General features: G+C 39.9%; 2 protein-coding genes across 3 annotated transcripts in view; one reads left to right on the top strand and one right to left on the bottom strand.

Annotated features, from left to right (window-relative positions):
- vezt (vezatin, adherens junctions transmembrane protein) overlaps positions 1-9,829 on the bottom strand; it is a 103,780-nt gene extending 93,951 nt beyond the window's left edge. The window contains exon 1 of the mRNA XM_060843048.1: positions 9,746-9,829. Coding sequence (XP_060699031.1) covers positions 9,746-9,787 — 42 coding nt within the window. The 5' untranslated portion in view covers positions 9,788-9,829. The remainder of the gene's footprint in view (positions 1-9,745) is intronic.
- A 270-nt stretch (positions 9,830-10,099) lies between these two features.
- fgd6 (FYVE, RhoGEF and PH domain containing 6) overlaps positions 10,100-22,944 on the top strand; it is a 149,083-nt gene continuing 136,238 nt past the window's right edge. For both annotated transcript variants that reach the window (XM_060843046.1, XM_060843047.1), the window contains exons 1-2: positions 10,100-10,290; positions 16,768-19,180. In XM_060843046.1, coding sequence (XP_060699029.1) covers positions 10,281-10,290; positions 16,768-19,180 — 2,423 coding nt within the window. In that variant the 5' untranslated portion in view covers positions 10,100-10,280. The remainder of the gene's footprint in view (positions 10,291-16,767; positions 19,181-22,944) is intronic.

Genomic DNA, 22,944 nt, shown 5'->3' with positions numbered 1-22,944 from the left:
TGGAGGAGGCAAAAAAATTTGAAGTAGATGAGCATTTATGGTTGTACAGGAAGCAGAGAAGACTTAAAGTGTTGAATGGCCAACTACTTCTTCTATATCCCCAGGTGATAGTAAGTTAAAGGGGAGAACAAGGAATGGAATGGCAAAGGTTCCTGGTTGTTAGCTAATGTTGTATTGTCAACAGGAAAGCATGTAGATGGATATTAGGGTAGACGAGCTAGATTCACGTTAGGTTAAATAGCTTACTAACACTTGTTACCTTGGTTGACAGGGAAATTATCTCCTGTGTCAGGCCTGACATGCCACGTTTGCAAAAGAAATGGCTACATATACAAATTATCAAAATATATTTGCACATATTCCCGGTCCATTGCTGGTTTTCCTTTTCACGAACAGCAGCAGTTTGTTCTGTACTGTTCTTGGAATTTGACCCCATGACAATGAATGAATAATGATTTAGTTCCAAGTCAGGATGATGATTAACTTGGAGAGGAACTTGGGAATGCCGGTGTTCCCATTGCATCTGCTTCTTTTGTCCTTTGAGATAGTACTGATGTTGAATTTTGAAGGTGATGTCAAAGGAGCTTTGTTGAGTTGCTGTAGTACATCTTGTCATTGATACACACTACTGCAACTGTGCATCAGCGGTGAACGTGGTGCCAATCTTTTGTCTTGGATGGTGTCACTTCTTGAGCATTGTTGAAGCTGTACTCAGAAGTAAGTGAAGAGTATTCATCACATTTCTGACTTGTGTCTTGTAGATGATGGACATGTTTTGGAGAGTTAGGAGGTGCATTACTCATCAAAGAATTGCTGAGACTGTCAGCAGAGGTACAAAGGTAGCGCAGGAGTCTCCCTTGGCTATTCCTTTATCAAAAAAAAATACTGTTTTGGGTACCATTAGGGAGGATAGTCTCTCAGAGAAAAATAGAAGTGGTAATCAGATCTTGGGCACCAAGAATGAATCTTATGTTAAGCAGGGTTTGACAAGGTTCAAAAGAGTAACTGTTATAGGGGGGTCTCCGGTCAGGGCAAAGATTCTAAGACCGTGAACAAGAATTCAGGATGGCATGTTGCTGACCTGACGACAGAGTCAAGGGTCTCGAAGAGATTGCAGCATATTGTCATAGTACATATTGGTACGAATGGCACAGTTAAAAAAAAGGTTGATGCTTTGCAGACTGAATACAGGAAGTTAGATAGAAGGTTAAAAAGCAAAATCTCAAACAGTAGTAATCTTTGGATTACTTTGGATGCCACATGCTAGTGGCAGTAAGAATAGGAAGATTGGGCAGTTAAATCAGTGGCTGAGGGGGCTTGGGGATTCCGAAATAGTACAGTTCTGAAGCAAAAGAAACCAAGTTAATTAGAGAAAGCAGGCAAGAGTAAATTAGAGAATGAGGTAACTCTTAAGAATTAACTTGCATTTATTTCAGTGCAAGACATCTTTCAGGAAAGGCAAATGGACTCAGTCCCACGTTCCCATACATGCCCTAAGACTGGGACATCACGGCTATTACAGAAACACAGCTGAGGGAAGGACAAGCCTGGCAGCTCAATGTTCCGAGGTTAAATGTTTTGGAAAGAAAGAAAGGGAGGCACATGAGGAGGGGTAATGATGTTTTTGATTTGGGAAAACATTACTGCTGTACTCAGAGTGGATATTTCTGAAGAATCACCGAGTGAAGCTATATGGGTGAAACTCAGAAATAAGAAGGGCTTGATCACCTTGATGGAGTTGTACTAGCGAGTTTTGAGAAGATTTGTAGCTCAGGTTGAGGTTCTGGATGTAGGTTTGCTCATTGAGCTGGAAGGTTCATTTTCAGATGCTTCGTCACCATACAGGTAACATCATCAGTGAGCCTTCGGATGAAGCTCTGAGGAACAATAAAGTTGAAGTTCCAAATTGGAGGAAGGCCAATTTTGACAATATGAGGCAAGAGCATTTAAAAGTTGGTTGGGGCAGATTGTCGCAGGTAAAGGGACAGCTGGAAAATGGGAAGCGTTCAGAAATGAGATAACAGGATTCCAGAGGCATTATACTCCTGTTGGGGTGAAAGGCAAGGCTGGTAGATGTAGGGAATGCTGGATGACTGGAGAAATTGATGTTTCGATTAAGAAAGAGGAAGCACATGTTAGGTATAGACAGCAGAGATCGAGTCAATCCTCAGGAGAGGAAAAGGCAATAGGAGGATACTTAAGGGGGAAATCAGGAGGACAAAAAGGGAACATGAAATAGCTTTGGCAAATAGAGTTCAGGAGAACCCAAAGGGATTTAAAAATACATCAAGGTCAAAAGGGTAACTAGGGAGAGACTAGGGCCCCTCAAAGATCAGCAAGGCAGCCTATGTGTGGAACCACAGGAGATGGGGGAGATACTAATTAAGTATTTTGCATTCATGGTTTACTGTGGAGGAGGACATGGAAGATATTGAACTTGGGGAAATAGATGGTGAAACCTTGAAAAATGCCCATATTACAGAGATGGTGCAGCTGGATGCCTTGAAATACATAAAAGTGGATAAATGCCCAGGACCTCATCAGGGATACCCCAGAACTCTGTTAGGAAGCTAGGGAAGTGATTGCTGGGCACCTTGCTGAGATATTTGGATCATCGATAGTCACAGATGAGGTGCCAGAGACTTGAGGTTGGCTAACCTGGTGCCACTTTTTAAGAAAGGTGGCAAGGACAAGCAAGGGAACTATAGACCAGTGAGCCAGACATTGGTGGTGGGCAAGTTGTTAGAGGGAATCCTGAGGGACAGGATTTACATGAATTTGGCAAGGCAAGGACTGATTAGGGATAGTCAATGTGGTTTTGTGCTGGTAAAATCATGTCTCACAAACTTGATTGAGTTTTTTGAAGAAGTAACAAAGAGGACTGATAAGGGCATCTGTATGGACATCAGTAAGGCATATGACAAGGTTCCTCTTGGTAGACTGGTTAACAAGGTTAGATCTCATGTAATACAGAGAGAACTATCCAGTTGGATACAGAACTGGCTTGAAGATAGAAGACAGTGATGGTGAAAGGTTGCTTTTCAGTCTGGGGGCCTGTGACCAATGGGGTACCACAAGGATCTGTGCTGGTTTCACTGCTTTTCAACATTTATATAAATGATTTGGATGTGAACATGGAAGATATAGTTCGTAAGTTTGCAGATGACACCAAAATTGGAGATGTAGCGGACAGCAGAGGAGGTTACCTCAGATTACAATGTGATCTTGATCAGATGGTCAATTGGCTAAAGAATGGCAGCTGGAGTTTAATTTAGACAAACTAAACTGAGAGGTATGGCACTTTGGAAAGGCAAATCAGGGCAGGACTTATACACTTATTAGTAAGGTCCTGGGGAGTGTTGCTGAACAAAGAGATCTTGGAGTGCAGGTTCAAAGTTCGTTGAAAGTGGAGTTGCAGGTAGAACATAGAACATTACAGCACAGTACAGACCCTTCAGCCCTCAATGTTGCATCGATCTGTGGAACCAATCTGAAGCCAATGTATCCTACACTATTCAATTTTCATCCATATGTTTATCCAATGGCCATTTAAATGCCCTTAAAGCTGGCGAGTTTCTACTGTTGCAGACAGTGCATTCCATGCCCCTACTACTCTTGAAAGAAATTACCTTTGACATCTGTCCTATACTTATCACCCCTCAATTTAAAGCTATGTCCCCTCATGCTAGCCATCACTATCCAAGGAAAAAGGCTCTCACTGTCCACTCCATCTACCCCTCTGATTATCTTATATGCCTCAATTAAGTCACCACTCAACCTTTTTCTCTCTAACAAAACAGTCTAGAATCCCTCAGCCTTTCCTCCATACCAGGCAACACCCTAGTAAATCTCTTCTGAACGCTTTCCAAAGCTTCCACATCCATTCGGTACTGCAGTAACCAAACTTTGCGCAATACTCCAAATGCAGCCACACCAGAGTTTTGTACAGCTGCAGTATGATCTCGTGGCTCCAAAACTCACTCTCCCTCTACCAATAAAAGCTAACATACCGTACACCTTCTCAACAACCGTATCAACCTGGGTGGCAACTTTCAGGGATCTATGTACATGGACAGCGAGATCTCTCTGTTCATCAACACTACCAAGAATCTTGCCATTAGCCCAGTACTCTTTATTCCTGGTGCTCCTTCCAAAGTGAATCACCTCACACTTTTCCACATTAAACTCCATTTGCCACCTCTCAGCCCAGCTCTGCAGTTTATCTATGTCCCTCTGTAACCTGCAACATCTTTCAGCACTATCCACAATTCCACCGAACTTAGTGCAAATTTACTAACCTATCTTTCTGTGTCACGCCCTCATCTAGGTCATTTATAAAAATGACAAACAGCAGTAGTCCCAAAACAGATCCTTGCGTTATATCATTAGTAACTGAACTCCACAATGAACATTTCCCATCAACCATCACCCTCTTTCTTCTTTCAGCTAGCCAACTTCTGATCCAAACCGCTAAATCACCCTCAATCCCATGCCTCCATATTTTGTGCAATAGCCTACCATGGGGAATCTTATCAAATGCCTTACTGAAATCTATTTACACCACATCAACTGCTTTAGCCTCATCCATCTGTTGGGTCACCATCTCAAAGAACTCAATAAGGTTTGTGAGGCACAGCCTGCCTTTCACAAAACTGTGTTGACTATCTCTAATCAACTTATTCCTTTCTAGATGATTATAAATCCTATCTCATAATCCTTTCCAACACTTCACCCACAATTGAAGTAAGGCTCACTGGTCTATAACTACCAGGGCTGTCTCTGCTCCCCTCTTGAACAAGGGGAGAACATTTGCTATCCTCCAGTCTTCTGGCACTATTTTATAGGTCAATATGATAGTGAAGAAGGCATTTAGTATGCTTTCCTTTATTGGACAGGTCATTGAATTGTGAGGTAATGTTGCAGCTGTACAGGACATTGGTTAGACCACGTTTGGAATATTGTGTGCAACTCTGGTCTCCCTCCTAAAGGAAGGGTGTTGTGATGCATGAAAGGGTTCATAAAACATTTACAGGGATGTTGCCATAGTTGGAGGATTTGAGTTACAGGGAAAGGCTGGATAGGCTGGAGCTATTTTCCCTGGAAACTCAGCAGCTGAGGGATGACGTTATAGAAGGTTATAAAATCATGAGGGACATGGATCGAATAAATAGACAAGGTATTATCCCCGGGGTGGGCGAAGTTCAGAACAAGAGGGCATAGGATTAACAGTGAGAGGGGAAAGATTTAGAAGGGACCACAGGGGCAACTTTTTCCACGCAGTGGTGGTGCATGTATGGAATGAACTGTCAGAGGAAGTGGAGGAGCCTGATACAATTACAACATTTAAAAGGCATCTGGATGGGTATATGAATAGGAAGGGTTTAGAGGGATATGGGCCAAATGGTGGCAAATGAAAAAGATTAATTTCAGATATCTGATTGGCATGGACAAGTTTGACCAGAGGGTCTGTTTCAGTGCTGTGCATCTCTATGACTCTATATGTTGAGAGATCTTAGTTATATATGGTTGTAATAATCAGAGATTTTGACATTCCAAACATCGACTTAAACTGCCACAGTGTTAAGGCTTGGATGGTGAGGAATTTGTTAAATGTGATCCAAGAAAATTTTCTTTATTATTATGTTGATATACCTACAAAAGTAGCAAAACTTGATCTTCTTTTGAGAAATAGAGTAAGTGACTAGGCGTGGAACTTTGGGACCAGTAATCATAATCCTACTAGTTTTAAAATAGTTATGCAAAAGGATAGGCCTTGTTTAAAACTTAAAGTTGTTAAGTAGAGTAAGGCAAATTTTGACAGCAAGAGGCAGGAAGTTTCAAAATTTTATAGGAATAGTGTTGCTCGCAGGTAAAAGGTCTACTGGCACGATGAAGGTTTCCATAGTGGAACAGCAAGTGTTCAACAGCAATATGTTCTTGTTAAAGTGAAGGGAAAGACTGGTAAGAATAGGGAACAATACAAGAATAAAGATATTGAGGCCCTGGTCAAAAATGAGGAGGAGGCATTTGAAATCTGAAAGAATTTAAGCATTGTACAGGCATGCTTAAAAGGGAATTCAGGAGGAATAAAAGGGGATGTGAGCACCTTGGCAGATAAGGATATGGATAATTCAAAGACATTCAAAATTATGTGAAGAGCAAAAAGGCAACTAGAGAGAGAACAGGGCCCCATAAAAATCAATGAGGTTATCTCATTGTGGAATCACAGGAAGTGGGAGAGATATTTCACACCAGTTTTTACTGTGGAGAATGACGAGGTGGCGAGGGAACTTGGGGAAATAAATATTGGTGCCTTGAAAATGTCCACATTACAGATGGATAAAAAGAAAGGTGGATAAATCTCTGGTGAGATGTTAAGGGATTAATTTGCTCTGCTGTCCTTCAAGAAACTGGATGCCCCGGGTTAGGGTGGTATGTTTCTCTGTCTTGCAGGTACAATGTAAAAACTTAACATTGCCCTCTCCTACTATTCAGAGTAAATGTACATGATCATCTCCTATCCAGGATCAACAAGATTACTACAGCTGAAATTCCGATTACCCCCTGTAATTAAAAATAACGATTTACACCAGATCTTGCCATTAAGGAAGATCTAAATTACATTGTTTGTGGAGATAATCAGGTCACTGCATTGTGTCTTGAATGTGACTGTGGGAATGGCTGGGGGTTGTCTTGTGGGCAATACTGACTGCAATGTGAAATCTTGTATTGTATAAAGGAAGAGCTGTTCCCTTGCTCAGACAGCCTTGCTTGGCATGCTTTGCAAGCACTGCGAAGAATGTTAAGTGATCCTTCATAAGCTTGTAGTTGCTTAATAAATTTTGACTGTTCAGAGAAGTTGGTGTATTGCAATTGCATCAAGTATGTAAGAATCTCAAGAAAAAGAACCTAACACTGGGATCTGATCAACTGCATCCCAGGATGTTGTGAGAGGTTAAGGATGAAATTGCAGGGCCCCTACCAGTGATATTTGTATCATTAACAGCCATGGGTGCGGTGCCGAAGGTGGTTAATATTATGCCTTTATTTAAGAAACACTGCAAGGAGAAGCCTGGGAATAACAGACTGGTGAGTTTGACATGAGTGATGGGCAATTTGTTGGAGGGGATTCTGAGAGATAGGATATAAATGCATTTAGTACGTAGAGCCTGTTCCTGTGCTATATTTGTTCTTCGGCCCACTATGTTGTGCCAAACATGATACTTAATTAAACTAATCCCTTCTTCCTGCCCTTGGTCCACATCCATCCATTCTTTGGATATTCATGTGCTTCTCTCAAAGCCCCTACTGTATTGGCTTTCAGCTCCACCACCTCCTCTGCAGCACATCCCAGACTCCTACCACTCTGCGTAAAAAGACTTGCCCCCTCTCACCTGATATGCATGCCCCGAGTTTTAGCCATTTCAACTTTGGGAAAAAGATTCTGACTGTCAACCCTATCTATGCAATTCTATCAAGTCTCCCCTCAGCATCTACTGCTCCAGAGAAAAGACCTTGGGTTTTTCCTCGCCTCTCATTATGGCGCATACCCTCTAATCTAGGCAGCCACCTTGGTAAACCTCTTCTGTAACCTGTCCAAAGCTTTCACATTCTGCCTGTAAATATGGCAATCAGAATTGAACACAATACTCTTAAACGTGGCCTGACCCAAGTCTTATAAAGCTGCAACATGACATCCTGACTCTCTTACTCAATACCCTTCCCAATAAAGGCAAGCATGCCATATGCCTTCTTTACTACCCTATCTACTTGCGTGGCCACTTTCAAGGAGCTATTGAGTTGAATCCAAAGAACCCTTTCTACATCAAATTTGTTCAGGGTCCTGTCATTAACTATATACTTTTCCTTAACATTTGTTTTCCCAAAGAGCAACACCTCACACTCTGCCAGATTAAACGCCATCTGCTATTTCTCCACCCTTATTTGCAACTGATCTACATTCAACTGTATCTTTTGACAACCTTCTGTTTAATTTGGATAGCTGCAAGATATTGCATTTTGGTAAAGTGGACAAGGGCACAGCTTAATGGTAGGGTACTGTCTAATTCCTAGGGATTCAGGTATACAGTTACAACATTTATAAACATTTGGACAGATTCATGAATAGGAGGGATATGGGCCAAACAAAGGCAAGCGAGACTAGTTTAGTGTGGGAAACTTGCATGGCATCGACAATTTGGACAGAAGGGTCTGTTTCCATGCTCTCTGACTTAGTCTCTAGCCTACTTTTGTAGCTGAAGAACTTCATATGGAGGGTCAAGTAATATTTCTAGTCATTGTAACCCTCCATAATGTTGATTGGGGGTGGATTCAGTGATAGCAATGCTGCTGAATACCAAGGGACATGGTTGGGCCCTTTCATGAGGAAACCAGACATTGCAACGTCCTGAAGGATTCCCATAATGGAGGATGGTGAGTGTGAAGCCTCCTCCTCCAGCAAGTAATTGTCCATCATCATTCATTATTGGATGTGCCAGGATTGCAGAGTTTGCAGAGATCAGTTGGTTGTGAAATTGCACTGCTGTGTCACATGCTGTCCCATTGTTTGGCACACATGTAGTTTTGTGCTGTAGGTTCATTCATCAGGTTGTCACCTAATTTTTAGGCTTTCCTGAAAATACTCCTGATATGCTGTCCCACACTCTTCAGTGAACTAGGGTTGGCCCATTGGTTTTATGTTAATGATAGAGTAGGACACATGCCAAGTTGCATACTATGGTAGAATATAAATCTGATGCATTTGAAGGCCCACTGTGCATTATAAAGGCCCAGTTTTAAGCTGCTAGATCTGTTCTGAATCTGATTTAGCACAATGGTATTGCCACACAACACCCTGGAGAGCATTCTCAGTGTGAAGATAGAAATTTATCTTCGCAAAAGCAAACGTAATTGAAAAAAAAATCCCTTTTCTAATCAAAACAGAGTTCTGGTAATGTGCGAACATTCAATCCACAATGTCAGAGCACAACAGAATTAACAAAAAGGATGCAATGACATTAAATGATAATAATACAAACTATAAAATTAAAATTTACTGTTATAGGTGCACAAACTTTATTAACTTTTAGTAATACATAGACCATTCTCAAATATCACAACAACATGTTATTGAAAAGAGTTTGACATTCTCTGAACGTTAATTATTTGACTGCATGATCTTCCAACCATACATCTCTTCTGTTAACAAGACTGCATCATTGTCTAACTTCACCCTACCTTTGCACATCTTCGGAAACCCTTTCCCATATCTACAATTGACAATTATAACGTCAAATTTTAGATGTTCAAATTAAAGATGAAATTTTACTAGCTTTCTGTAAACATACCCATTTTTTGCCTTTTTGTTTCCATTGATTATTTTCAATAAAGGCTGAAAACAATCAAAATATTCTGTGTGCAATGAAATCTGGTTTTAACGATTTTAAGAAGACGTTCTGCTTGAATTATGACGACAACGATATTCACTAATAAAATGATGGCGTGCGCAAAGAAACTGCTCTTCACGCAATCCTCTGAAACGAGATGTTATTAATTTCTATACATTTAAAGTAAATGGAACAGTCACTAGACTAAAGCAAATTGACAGATCAGATCAACCAAATATCTTTGTAGAAAGTTAAAGGACTAACACAGTATAACAAAATGTTATACAGCAGCTTTAAACTTTAAAACTGGACTTCTCATTTGGATGATAAAGACTAAAAAGAAACAAACTAGCGCTTACTTCCAACACCAGTTCTTCATCAAACTCTTCACCAGCCGCCATTGAAGTGGATGAATGCAATCAGGTGAGAGGAAGGAGTGTGCCGCGCTAAGGACGGTGGGAGTTGTAGTCTAACTGTGCAGTTTAAACTTCAGAATTGCTACGATAGGGGGACACAGGAACTACAAAGTATCCCATGAAGCTTTGAAGGGGTGAGCAAATGCTTGTGCGACGCTGTCAGCCTTGAGAATCAGGGCCAACCGCTGGAGGAGGCGCGCGCTTACGTCTGCGCAGCGGCTGGTGTCGCGAGGAGAAGCGCGCGCCCCTGTATGGTTGTTCGTTGAGCCGCAGGGGGCGTGTCAGTCAACGAGCAGACGGACAGTGAATCTCAGAGTGAGGGCGAGGGGACAAAAAAAAAACACCTTTCTGCGTGATATGTAAATATTATGAGTTTGTGGTGTAGCTGGCACCGATCGGTGTGGTCGGGCTGATACTGTAGCCGGATGAAGTACGCTCCGATGGCCGGGGAGCGGTAGGAGCGCACGGTGTTCCCAGTATGAGCGCAGGTGAGCCTGTTCCCCGCTGGAGCCGCGGTCTGGACTCGGTTCCGCCGAGCCGGTTATTTTTTTTTGTTGTTTTTTTAATGGCAGATCCGTGCTGCCTCTTGAAAGAAGTGAGGGAGCGGTGATGTCGGCGGTGTTGCTGCTGCCTTGGGAAGGTTGGGGGAGGGAAAGGAAAGCTCCTTGATGTCTTCATGTCCTGAGGCAGGCGGTCAGGTTCCCTCTGACTCTTTCTCGTCTGCATCGATCTTAATCCCATTTTACTTGGTGTTTTTTTTTGGAGGGGTGATGGTGGGGAGATTGTGTTGAAGCTGCGAGTTAATTGGTAGCGAGGTGACACAATCTTCTGTTCTTGGTGGAGGCAACCTTTTTTTTCCCCCCACCTGGCGAAATATTTCAATCAGTTAAAAATTATAGCTATCGCTTGTGCCAAGATAAATGACTGGATTTTTTTTTCTCCCATGCATACTTGTCATTTTAATGGTTTGTTCAATCACTGAGATTATCAAAGACTTTGTGCCCAAATTTTTAGTGGGTGGATATTTCCTTCTGAAATACTAGGATGTGGTGGGGGGGGGGGAACTGATTGATTTATAGCCAAGCATTGGCCACATAAGTTCCCATCTGTCGCCTTCGAAAACACCAGCCCTGTCCCAAATTTATCTTTCCGTGCAGTAAGTTCCAACCAGCATCAGCTGCACGGGATCCTTTTGTGCCAGAGTTATGTCTGGTTTCGTATCCAGTTTACACGTTGTGGTAGGATTATGTTGCGAAAAATAACTGCTCTTTCAGTTGTTACATCTAGTTCTAAAAGTTTTCCCGATGTAGTTAACGCAAGTAGGGGCCGTTGTTGATAACTTTCAGACTACTATAGTGTGATTCATGTAAACTCAAAATGGTTGAATGTCGGCCACTATTGATAGTTTTCTAGAGAACTAACGTTTAAAAAAATAATAAAATTGATGTCAACTGCTGTAAATAACGCTACATTCATACCGGGGCTTCCACGTCCTGGATTTTGCAACTCAGTAAGTCTGAATTTCTTTGGCTTTGAATGACATGTATTCCTTTTGTTTTTGTGACATCTGGTTTATATCTCCGAACTGTTTAAAACTACATATTGTTAGGGCGCTCTGATTTTTAAATGGACTGTTCTAAAAGTAGTAATTGATTTAAGTTTCTGAGGAGCAGCTGTGTCTTTGACACTTGCGGTGATCTGGCTGTTCAACCCTGAATTTAAGATGCTTGCTTTTATTGCGGTGACATCAGTTTAATGGCTGGTCACAGCTGACACTGAGATCCATTCTTTAGTGTTCAATGAAGTTCTGTTTGTTCTCAGACTGGCAATTGTTAATCTCAAATTTCTGGGAGCCTCAAAACAGATTTAAGCAGTAAAGACTTGAGTTTAATTTCTTGGATTACTAAAAATGTTCTTAGAAAATTGCTAGTTTTCCTAAAAACACTTCATTGTCTGAGGTGCGCTATTAATTACAGTAACAATGATTAAACCTTTATGTTCTAGTTATATGTTGTTTGAGAATTACATTTCTTTAGATCTGTTTTAATGGCGTAAATTATTAAGATAATATTTGAGTAAACCATTTTGCCAGAAAGACTAAGAAGGCTTCTTTTGGTGTTAGGCGAAAATGAGGACTGCAGATGCTGGAGATTAGAGTCGAGTGTGGTGCTGGAAAAGCACAACAGGTCAGGCAGCATCCGAGGAGCAGGAGAATCACATTTCGGGCATAAGCCCTTCATGAGGAATTCCTGATCAAGGGCTTAGGCCCGAAATGTTGATTCTCCTGCTCCTGGGATGCTGCTTGACCATCTGTGCTTTTCCAGTACCACACTCTCGACTTCTTTTGGTGTTAGTTCTTCAATTACTTCTAATTTAGCTGAGTCAGTGAAAGAACTGTGACTGTTCAATTTTGCACTGGGTAATTGAATGGAAAATTCGCTGCTGTTTCCCCTTGTGGTTTGTATTCCACAACTCTTGCCTGGACGTGTATGGAGAGGCTGAGTTCATATATTGCTATACGTGTAGAATGATCACCTGGACAAGCTGCAAGAAAGGCTAGCACCCACTGAATCATTTAGTGGAGATCAGCATATCCAAAGGAAAGAGAAGGATGCAAATAAGTCATACTTTTTTTTTAAAAATCCATTTCGTACAACAAGTAACAAAGTGCCAGCAGATTAAGTTTTTCTGTAGGAAGCAGTGAGTATTCCTGTTAATTAATTTGAAGTTAAACCTATCTGCATGGCTTTATAGGAATGCAACAGAACAAACCCATTTTCCTATGTTCTCACTTTTTCTCTAAGTTACAGTATTTTCTCTCTGAATTGACCTTAGAACCTAACTATGTATTCTGCTTCAGTGACTGCTCCTAGTAACTTTTTGCACCATCTGCCACCCTTTGCAAACATGGATTCTAGCTATTTCTCTACCGACTGTTATTTACTAATGTTCAATTTCTGTTCCCTAGATCTTTTAATAAATAGTTGGAATTAAATTTGTGTAAATTCCTTTCTCTTATATCAACAGCATAACTTCAATTAAAAGTAGAAAATGCTAGAAATGCATCAATTTTTAGCAGTTAGTTCATCTTTCAGATAAGATCCTTCATCAGAATATTACATGTTGACTGGCATATTCTGCAGTTCCAACATGGATTCTCATTTTAGTTGCAACCATTATGTATTCCATTTGTCAACCCTACATTTATTTGGTTTACAATTTATCTGATGAAGGTAATCAAACTTGCAAGGAAGATGGAGGAGTTTCAGTTTTTTACTCATTTGTGGGATGTAGACATCACTGGTTAGCCAGCATTTGTTGCTCGCCCCTAGTTGCCTTTGAGAAGGTGGTGATGAGCTGCCTTCTTGAACCACTGCAGTCCATCTGCTGTGGGTTGACTCACAATGCCATTAGGGATGGAATTCCAGGATTTTAACCCAGCGTAAGTGAAGAAATGCAATATATTTCAACAAGTTTATTTGGAAGTCCGAGCTACACCTTCATGAAGGAGAAATAAACCTGTTGGGCTACAACCTGGTGTTGTGTGATTTTTAACTTTGTTCAACACTGGCACCTTCACATCAATATATTTCTAAGTCAGGATGATGAGAGGCTTGGAGGGGAACTTGAAAAGTGGTAGTGTTCCCAAATATTTGATGCCTTTTGTCTTTCTAGATGGAAATGGTCATGGGTTTGGAGGGTGCTGTTGAAAGATCTTTGAGTTTAGGTCATCTAGCTAGGCTGTGGTGTACAACTCTAAATGTTTACATAGGTGGTAATGTGTGTTAGCTGTAATTCTGCTAACTTTTCAAAAAAAAATTCTTCAACATTTCTGAGGAGTATCAATGAACAGTGTAAAATGGTAACATTTTGGTAGGTAGTGATTGAAAGTGGTCAAGATGACACATTTTTTTTGAAGCTAGCTCTTTGTGGGAGTATAAGGTTATACTCTTAGTATATTAATCATTGGTCACATCTCATCTGAATGATAATTTGAGGAAAGTTAAATTTAACCCAAAAAGGGGTTAGAAATAAAAGGACAATGATAATCCAGATAAAGTTTAAATGAGAATTGCACATTGTCCTCTCCTTAATACTGAGAGGTCTGAAATGCAAATTTGTCTCCAATGCTATAAAAATCACGCAACACCAAGTCATAGTCCAACAGGTTTAATTGGAAGCACTAGCTTTCGGAGCGCTGTCCCTTCATCAGGTAGTTGTGGACCACCTGATGAAGGAGCAGCACTCTGAAAGCCAGTGCTTCCAAATAAACCTGTTGGACTACGACATGGTGATGTGTGATTTTTAACTTTGTACATCCCAAACAAACACCAGCACCTCCAAATTACCATATCTAAAGGCTTAAAAGTTCAATGTAAAATCTTAAATGACAATATTTTCTTTCCATAGGGAAACCCAGTTTTAATTTAATTTGCAGTTGGTTAGTTGGAATTTGCAGTTCCAATCTCTGCTTACATTGCAAAATTAACCACATTTGTAAATACTAAGCATTTTATTTTCACCTACACACCTGTTAAACATCTGCTTTACTCTTACTTTCTCTTCCCGCAGTTGTTGCTAAGGTGAATAGTTTTGGCTACTGTGTAAGTTCCTGTATCCTACGATGTTTTTAGATTGCTACATAAGTGCAACTGAAGTTCCATGTTCATGGCCCAGTTTATTGGCAGCTGACAACAGATAAAATACAGTGTTATTGTATGCTTCAATTCTTGTTATAACATGGCCACTTGTGGATCAGAAAGATGCTACTATTACAAGCTCCTTCAACACTGGTGGGCAAAAGAATGTTTGCAAGTATTTAGTTCATATTCTGAATGTCAAGGATTTAAATACTGAAGTTAATCCACTACCACTAAGTGGTCTCATCTTGATCATTCTGTCTCGTGCTGATGTCTTCTCTTTCTGAAGTCCATAATTGTGCTATCTCACGCCTGTGTTGTTGCTTTGTATGCTCTCTAGTTCTAGTTTCTCTGTCTGCTCCCTATCTTTTGCATGCATCAATCACAGAGTCATAGATACTTAAATCACAGAAGTAGTTATTTCATTCCTCCATTCTGGTCTATCTTAACCCCATGTATTGGGCTGTAGCCTATCAACTTCTCATTTTCAACTGGTTGTCCAGCTATCTTTTATTTATAGAATCAGCTTCCACCACCTATTTCTGACAAACCTTCAAAATACCAACAGAAAAGTTAAAATATTTCATAGAATCCCTATAGTATGGAAACAGGCCATTCTACCCCACAGGTACACACCGACCTTCCAAAAAGTAACCTACCCAGACCCATTCCCCTACCCTGTTACTCTACATTTACTCCTAAATAATGTATCTAACCTAGACATCCCTGAATACGATGGGCAATTTTAGCATGCCAGTTCACCTAACCTGTGCATCTTTAGATTGTGAGAGGAAACTGGAGCACCTGGAAGAAACCCACACAGACACGTGGACAATGTGCAAACTCCACATAGACAGTTACTCGAGGCTGGGATTGAATCTGGGTCCCTGGCACTGTGAGGCAGCAGGCTAACCAGTGTATAAATCTTCTGCCAATGATTAGATTAGACTTACAGTGTGGAAACAGGCCCTTCGGCCCAACAAGTCCACACCGACCCGCCGAAGCGAAACCCACCCATACCCCTACATTTACCCCTTACCTAACACTACGGGCAATTTAGCATGGCCAATTCACCTGACCCGCACATCTTTGGACTGTGGGAGGAAACCGGAGCACCCGGAGGAAACCCACGCAGACACGGGGAGAACGTGCAAACTCCACACAGTCAGTCACCTGAGTCGGGAATTGAACCCGGGTCTCAGGTGCTGTGAGGCAGCAGTGCTAACCACTGTGCCACCGTGCCGCCCACTAATGATTTTATGTTAAATCTGGTTTTTCGCTAAATCATCAGATTTTTCTTTCTACTCTGTCAAGACCTCTTGAAAGCAGACCTAACCTTTCAAACATCTCTTTATTATTGGAATCTCTCTCATCTCTGGTCATGTTCTTGGAGGCATTATCTGTACCATTTCTAAGTCACTTATACCTTCCTCAGTTAGGTTCCTACAATTATCTGGTTCTCTAATGAAAATAGACACCAGGAGGCTGGGAGAACACAGCAAGCCAGGTAGCACCGGGTGTGGGGGGGGGCGGGGTAGTCTGCGTTTTGAGTTGAAGGAAGAATTATACCTGAAATGTTGGCTTCTCCACCTCCTGATGCTGCCTGGCTTGCTGTGTTCTTCAAGCCTCCTGCTTGTCTCCCTTGGATTCCAGCATTTGCAGTTTCTTTTCTCTCTGTGTCTTCTAACAAAGTCCGAATCAGGTGATTTACAGAGTTCTTCTATATGGTCCATTTAATTTTATGCCTAATACTTCCAAGTAGCTCATGTTCTTTTAAAACCTTGCTCACTTGCCCTCCCTTTATCAACTGAATTTCCTTTTCCTGACCCCTCACCATAATTCTCCAGTCTCCTGCATGCACTGAGTGCTTTTATTTGAATATCCTTGTTCCCATATCTACTCATTTACTGTCTGTCTTCAGTGTGTCTCTGTGCATTCTCTCTATTTCAGTAACACATCTGTCTTGAGACATCCTGCATTCCAGATCTATTTTTCATCCTTTGCCTTCATTCTATCTTGTCCATATTTCTTCTCTCTCTATTTCATCTGCTTGCATATACTCTTCCTCTCAGTTCTCTTTGAAATTGTTCAGTTGTGCTCCCATTGGCAGTTCATCCACACTGGTTCTTGCTCTTATCTGAAAATAGTACTAATGTTTTAACATCACATTCAAAGTTACTGTAATTGTTTCAGTATTCTATACATTTGTGCTGTAGCTCAGTCCACATGTTAGTCAATTTTTGTACAAAATATGCTCTTCCAAATGAGTGCTTGTCTCATCAAAGTTAATGAAACACAATTTTTCTGTGTATGTTTTTCCTGTAGGAATTAAGAAGCCACCAGTGGCCCCTAAACCCCGAATTACTTTCGGAAAGAAGCCACCTCCTCCTCCAGTTGCGCCAAAGCCAGACATCCTCATATCAGAACCATTCTCAACACATAAGGGACCAAAGCCAGCATTAGCACCAAAACCAATATTGCCAAAAGTTACACCTGTGGCTGAAGTCAAACCAACACCACTGCAAATTAATAAATGTTCAGAGAAAACTAAGCGAGAATTGAGTGAAAATGTGAAGTGTTCAACTTGCCAAGGTGATGGAATGCAAAAGGGAGACTGTGAATTGATCCATCATTGTGTCATAGCAAATTACTCATGTAAAACTGAATATGAGCATAAATATATAAATGGTGAAAATATAGATAAAACACAATTTGTCATTGACCACTTGTCCAAATTGGAACCTTTAGAAAAGAGCAAAAAATACAACCAAGCAAATTATTCCTCTAGAGTATGGCACAGGCCAGAGACTCAGAACAGCAAAAAAGTCAACAAGTATCAGATAATGAGTAAAACTAGTTTCCCAGAGCAGAAATTTAAAGATGTGCTAACTCAGGTTGTATCACCAAACAATTATCTTCCAAAACAAAAAGATGCACTTGGTGATGCAGATATCAAATTGCACAGTAGTAGCAATGGGCAAACTGAAGTGTTCAATACTGACCAAACTTTCCAATATATAAGAAGTTCCAAAAGAAATACAGGGGAGCCATTTGTTATTGGGAATAAAGATTATGAAGTTAAAAATGTTGCTGAACAATCAGAAAATGAAATGAAAAATGGAAAAAATTGTCACTCCTCTGGTACTGACCTCAAAGAAAGTGTGCATGATAACCAGTCAAAGGTTCTGTTTATGGTTGCAGAAAAGGAGAAGTTGACTTTTCAGGATAATTCTTCAATTACCACTTCAACATTCGCTTCAGTGCCTTGCATCAAACCAATTCCTATGCCAAAGCCAAAAAAAGTACGTCTAGTTGGTCTCATCAGGCAGAACTGTATAGACAACTGTATGGAAGATGCAGTGTGTCCTAATGAGATAGGCAACAATCTTTGCTTCAAGACTCCAGATGGAACTACTGTAGATTTGAAGAAATCAGTTGTTTCCTTGGATGCTGGAAGTGTTTTTATGAGTAAACATGAAAGTTCATATCAGACTGCCAAGATGAACAGTGCATCATTACAGGATAAGATTGCTGAACTTAGTCACTCAAAAGATTCTTGTAATCAAAGTGTTTTACAATCCAAAAAGCCTGATCTGGACTGCGTCACTAAAGTTAAAACCTCTTCAGACTTGCAAAATAAAAGTAAAATAGAACAAATAAAGAAAGATTTGGAAAGTGGCAACAGAACGTTGCCAGCAGACAGCAAAAGCAGTTTTATTAGAAGTAGCTCGCTCTCTATGAGTTTGCCCAAATACCTCAGTTTGTCATATTCTCCAAAAGTGCCTGTATCAAGTAATGATACTGGTTCAGATTTTGATAGAGTGCTGAGCAATGAAGCAATGTCCACAAAGTCAGACATCTCTCCAAAGATTATCCCAGAAAAACCACAGCGTCACAGCCTGCCTTCATCTGTTATAGTTAAAAAGGATCTGTCAGTAAGCAATGAAAAAAGTGCAAGTGGTTCAATAGAAAATGATTCAGAAGAGGGAATTGGTAGTTTATCCACCAGAGAAACTAAAACATCTAGTAGTGAACACAAAGCAATTCATCTGAGTGAGAAACCTGTATGGAAACTGCCACATCCTATTTTGCCTTTTCTGGGGAGTCCTGGCACTGTAACACTAACAAGTACTTCACCAAATAATGAAGTCGCTATATCAAAGCCAAGAGCTAAGTCTTTGTCATCTGCTGATTCTGAAAAGCTGGAAAAGTCTCTAAAAGCGCCTTCAAAGAAAAATTCATTTAAACGAATTCTTGGTATAAAACTCTCTGCTAAAATGAAAACGGACTTTCCAAAATTTTTGACAAAAGGCAGCTATTCACTAGACAGCACGCCAGATGGATTTCTTTCTATGGAAAATAAGGACAATAATCTCTGCCTTTCAGGGTCCATGACAGGTGATCGAGAGATTAAGCCTGTGAAAGCACACTCTGTGGATTCCTGCTATCCCAAAAAGAAAGGGCAAATACTTAAAAGCCCCTCTGATTTTCCAACTAATGCTCCTGCTCAACAGGAATCTTGTGTTCAACACCACAAAGAATGGGCACAGAATTTTAAAGTGCATTTGACTGAACAACAGTCTCTTACTCCTGAATATGAAAACATCAGTGGCAATTTTGATTGGAAAAGTTCTTCCAGTGTTGAAGACTGTGACAGTAGTTTTTATGAAATACAACCCTATGCAGTATCAACCTGCTATCAAAAATATGCTGCAACTCAGAAGAGCCAGTGTATCAGGTAATTATGAGAATGTTAGTATGTTATAGATGTGTATGAAGCTTCCTAGTTGTATAGGAGAATCTGATTTTCTGAAATTGTTTTGGAACTGGATCTTTCGTTAGAGAGCCCTGATGAACAGACCTGAAACATTAATCCTTTTTGTCAGACCAGGTGAGTTTTTCGTGCATTTTCTTGTTTTTGTCTATAATTTTCAACATCTGGAATATTTTGCTTCTGATTATCTTAAAATTGACTGTTCTTGCCAAATTTCAATATTTGAATTCATTTCAGTGTGACTGAATGAACTGACACTTCTATTTATAGTAGATTTGCTTATAAAGGGCAGAGAAGAAATGCGCTTCCACCCCAATCGTATTCTGTTGATTTTTCAACCACAAAGCTACATGAATAAGCCCTTCATTTTTGCTGCCATTAATGTAGACCATTAAATCCTAAGCTGATATCTCACTTTAAAGTAATGCAGAATCCTTTCAGTTTCAATTTGTTTACATAGTATCTGTTTAATGTTGAAATAATCTTGTACCCAATTTGACTTATAATACGATCTCTCTGAATGTTACATTTTACACATGTCACAGTGTAAATAATTGACCTGGTCAATTAATAGCTTCATAACTACAGAGTTCTACTAAGTTTTCCAATAATGACCTATTCTGAATAAAGCTTAAATTTTGCAATTCACTATATATAATGTATAACAAACATAAAATAAATAGATTCTATTTAGTTTGCTTTGGTCCATGTTCAATCATATCCTGATTTGGTATCCTTTTTTTGGCAATAACAACGATACATAACTGCAGTGAAGCAGATGTGAAGGAAGCCCATTTAGACATGGAACTGAAGGTGTGTTGCAAAGGTGGGTAGAGTACTTGTAGATTTGGAGGTAGAAAGTTAGAATTTGGTGTTTGTAAAGTGCTAGGGTAAAGCATTATGTGGTTCCTTTTAAAAGATCATGTGCTTTTCCTCTGCTGAGAGGTTTAAAATGGATGTCTGTGAGCAGCAGTTTGAATGTTTGCAAGTACACAGAGAGCACCTGAATTGAAACATTTGTATCAAAAGGTTGTACAGTTACCAGACCAAGTAGTAGTCTTTACCAAGACATCGGGTTTTTAAATTTAACCAGACACTTAGATGCCAAAACCTATTAAATTTAAGTCTGATGGTTTTGATGAAGGGCCAATCCTATTGTCAGAAATATTGATAAGTCATCACTGGTATTAAAAGAAGGGAGCAATTGAACATAGATCCCAGTGCTAGCTGCCATCCGCCGGAGCTAATGCCCATTAGTTCTCGAGATAATCACTGGCTCACACTGCCTCCTCTGTCTTCGAGAAAGCACCATCTAAATAACAATGGTACCAACAATCCAACAATTTAATTTTCTTGAGAGAAAAATTAACAGAGAAGGAACAGAACATTCCAGAAGACCTGTAACCTTGCTAGAATTTCGAGAGACTAAATTATTTTTTCTAATAAGCATGGGACTTATATTTATTGGAACAGCACACCATTAGAATCTTGCTTTATTTTGTAATAGTAGTCACTGTTAGAGAGCTGGATAAATAAATGTTACTTGTTGATTTTAAAGTGAATGTCAGGGATCTATTTGTTTTAACACTAGAAATGCTGAAAAGCAAGTTATATCACTTTTCACATTCCTTTTACAGATGATGGGGTGAGGTGCTCTTTGGGTGTTTTTGTTTTAATTCTCAGAGGGGGGTATCAACCTCCGCTTTATAACAAGTGCCTTAAAACATGACACACCATGAGGAGCTGCAAATTCAAGCAAATAGCTCAGCTTTAACACTGAGAACTATTTCTTCCTTCAGTGATTGGTGGCCTCTGAAGTAAATGGCAGGACTGGGTTTTCTACTGCTTGTAAGGAAGGACTCCAGAAGAATTGTAGGGACAGACGTTGGGATGTAAGGGAGGTGGATTGGTAGTGGGGGGGGAATGGTGGGATTGAATGGGTACTGTGCTAATCATTCTGGTTGATGAACTCCCAGGAGATCTTGCCCAAGATTGCTGTAAAATAGACATTTTTTTCTCTCCCATTCCCTTCCTTTTACCATCAGTTGAGAGAGAAGTAATGCTGTTTCATAATCTAATTGAAGACCCTGATTTTCCTGGTTCTTGTCTTTCATATTTGTTTGACTATTCGGGTCTTTTCTCACATCTAGAAGATTCAGGGAAGATTTCCAAAATTATACAGTGATTTGGTAATTACTTAGCAAATGGATTCATCAAGAGAGGGGATTGGTTAAAAAGAATTCGCAAAAGCTCAGGAGATTAGATTTTTTCACGCAACAAGTTACATAGTAATTTATAAAAAGGAATTGAACTTGCAGGATTATGGAGACGAAAAAATTAGGGAAGTTGTGCTATTTAGATAGCCCTTTTTAAAGATCTGACACAGACACAACAAGCTAATAAATCTCCTTTGAAGACAGACAACCAGGAAAAGTCAGTGTTTCAGGTCTGACTCTTCTTCAGCCTCCTGTTTGTTACATTGACTTCTCCATCTCCTGATGCTGTCTGGCCTACTGCGTTCTTCCAGCCTCCTGTTTGTCTACTTTGAATTCCAGCATCTGCAGTTTTTTTTGTCTTTAAATACGTATCCTTTGGTTCTGTACTATTTGAGAATTCTGTGAATAACATTTTACGGTGAACATGTTTTAGTGTATTCAAGCATGTGTTAGCTTGCCTTGATGTTAGCACTTCTGGCATCAGGACACTTCAGATTGTACTTCCATATCTAAGCTAGTAGCACAGGTGAGGAGAGAAAATTGCAGTGTATGATTTAACTGTGCCCAAATGGCTGCTGTTGTTTGTCAATGTAACAAGTCTCGGCATCTCAGAGTAATTATATGTTTTGAAGTACCTTAAGGTATTTAGTGAGATGCAATCTCCTGATTTTGCTTTTGTATTGTTTAATTGATATTATTATTGCTTTGAGCCCAGTTATTTTCAGTTACGGCAAATCAAAATACAAAACACTGTCACCATGTTTCAGCTGGACCATCAAAATGCATGAATGTACAAATATTCAACACTTTATCATGTACAAATTTCAACAATATAATTTTGCCATCTTATATGCCCAAGTTTATTAATTTCACCCAGCAACTGTAATCTGACAAACATTATTAAGGGCAAATTAAAAGCCCGTTTATCTATTGCTTTTTATCCACTACTATGCATGGAATTTAATCTATGCTAGATTAGTGTGGTTCCAAAAGAGCATTGTATGTTTAAAAGTAACATCAGACTGTTCTTTTGGCACTATTTTTCAGAGGACTGCTGGTATCCTATTGTTCAACAACCAATATGACCAAAAAGAAAATAAGGTCTTGTAACAGGTTATGTATTCAACGACTGCCATATTTATTTATAGCCTGATTTGTGTGCTTCAAGCCATACATTTCTTCTGAGGATTGAGAGGGCTTTGAACGCTTTGCCAAAGAGAGCTGTGGGGGTAGACTCCTTGTGCATATTTAAGGCTGAGAGAGATTCATAGGTAATTAAAATAATTTTATTTAGCTGAAATATTCAATGTGAAGAATTTCATAAGATTCTCATTCTTTCATCTGGCTGTGACCTAATTGATAGCCTGTGGTTTTGGAATGTAGTCGATCCCCTTGTAATTTCTACTGTCCTAACAAGTCTGTCAAGCTAATCATTCCTGTTGACTTCAGTGTATGAGTTGGTATCGACTAGACATGGGAAAAGGAAAAATAACTGGGTTAGCAGCTGGAACA

The sequence above is a fragment of the Hemiscyllium ocellatum genome, chromosome 23, assembly GCF_020745735.1.
Source record: "Hemiscyllium ocellatum isolate sHemOce1 chromosome 23, sHemOce1.pat.X.cur, whole genome shotgun sequence".
NCBI classification, from domain to species: domain Eukaryota; kingdom Metazoa; phylum Chordata; class Chondrichthyes; order Orectolobiformes; family Hemiscylliidae; genus Hemiscyllium; species Hemiscyllium ocellatum.
This window is presented reverse-complemented; position numbering and strand designations above follow the sequence as displayed.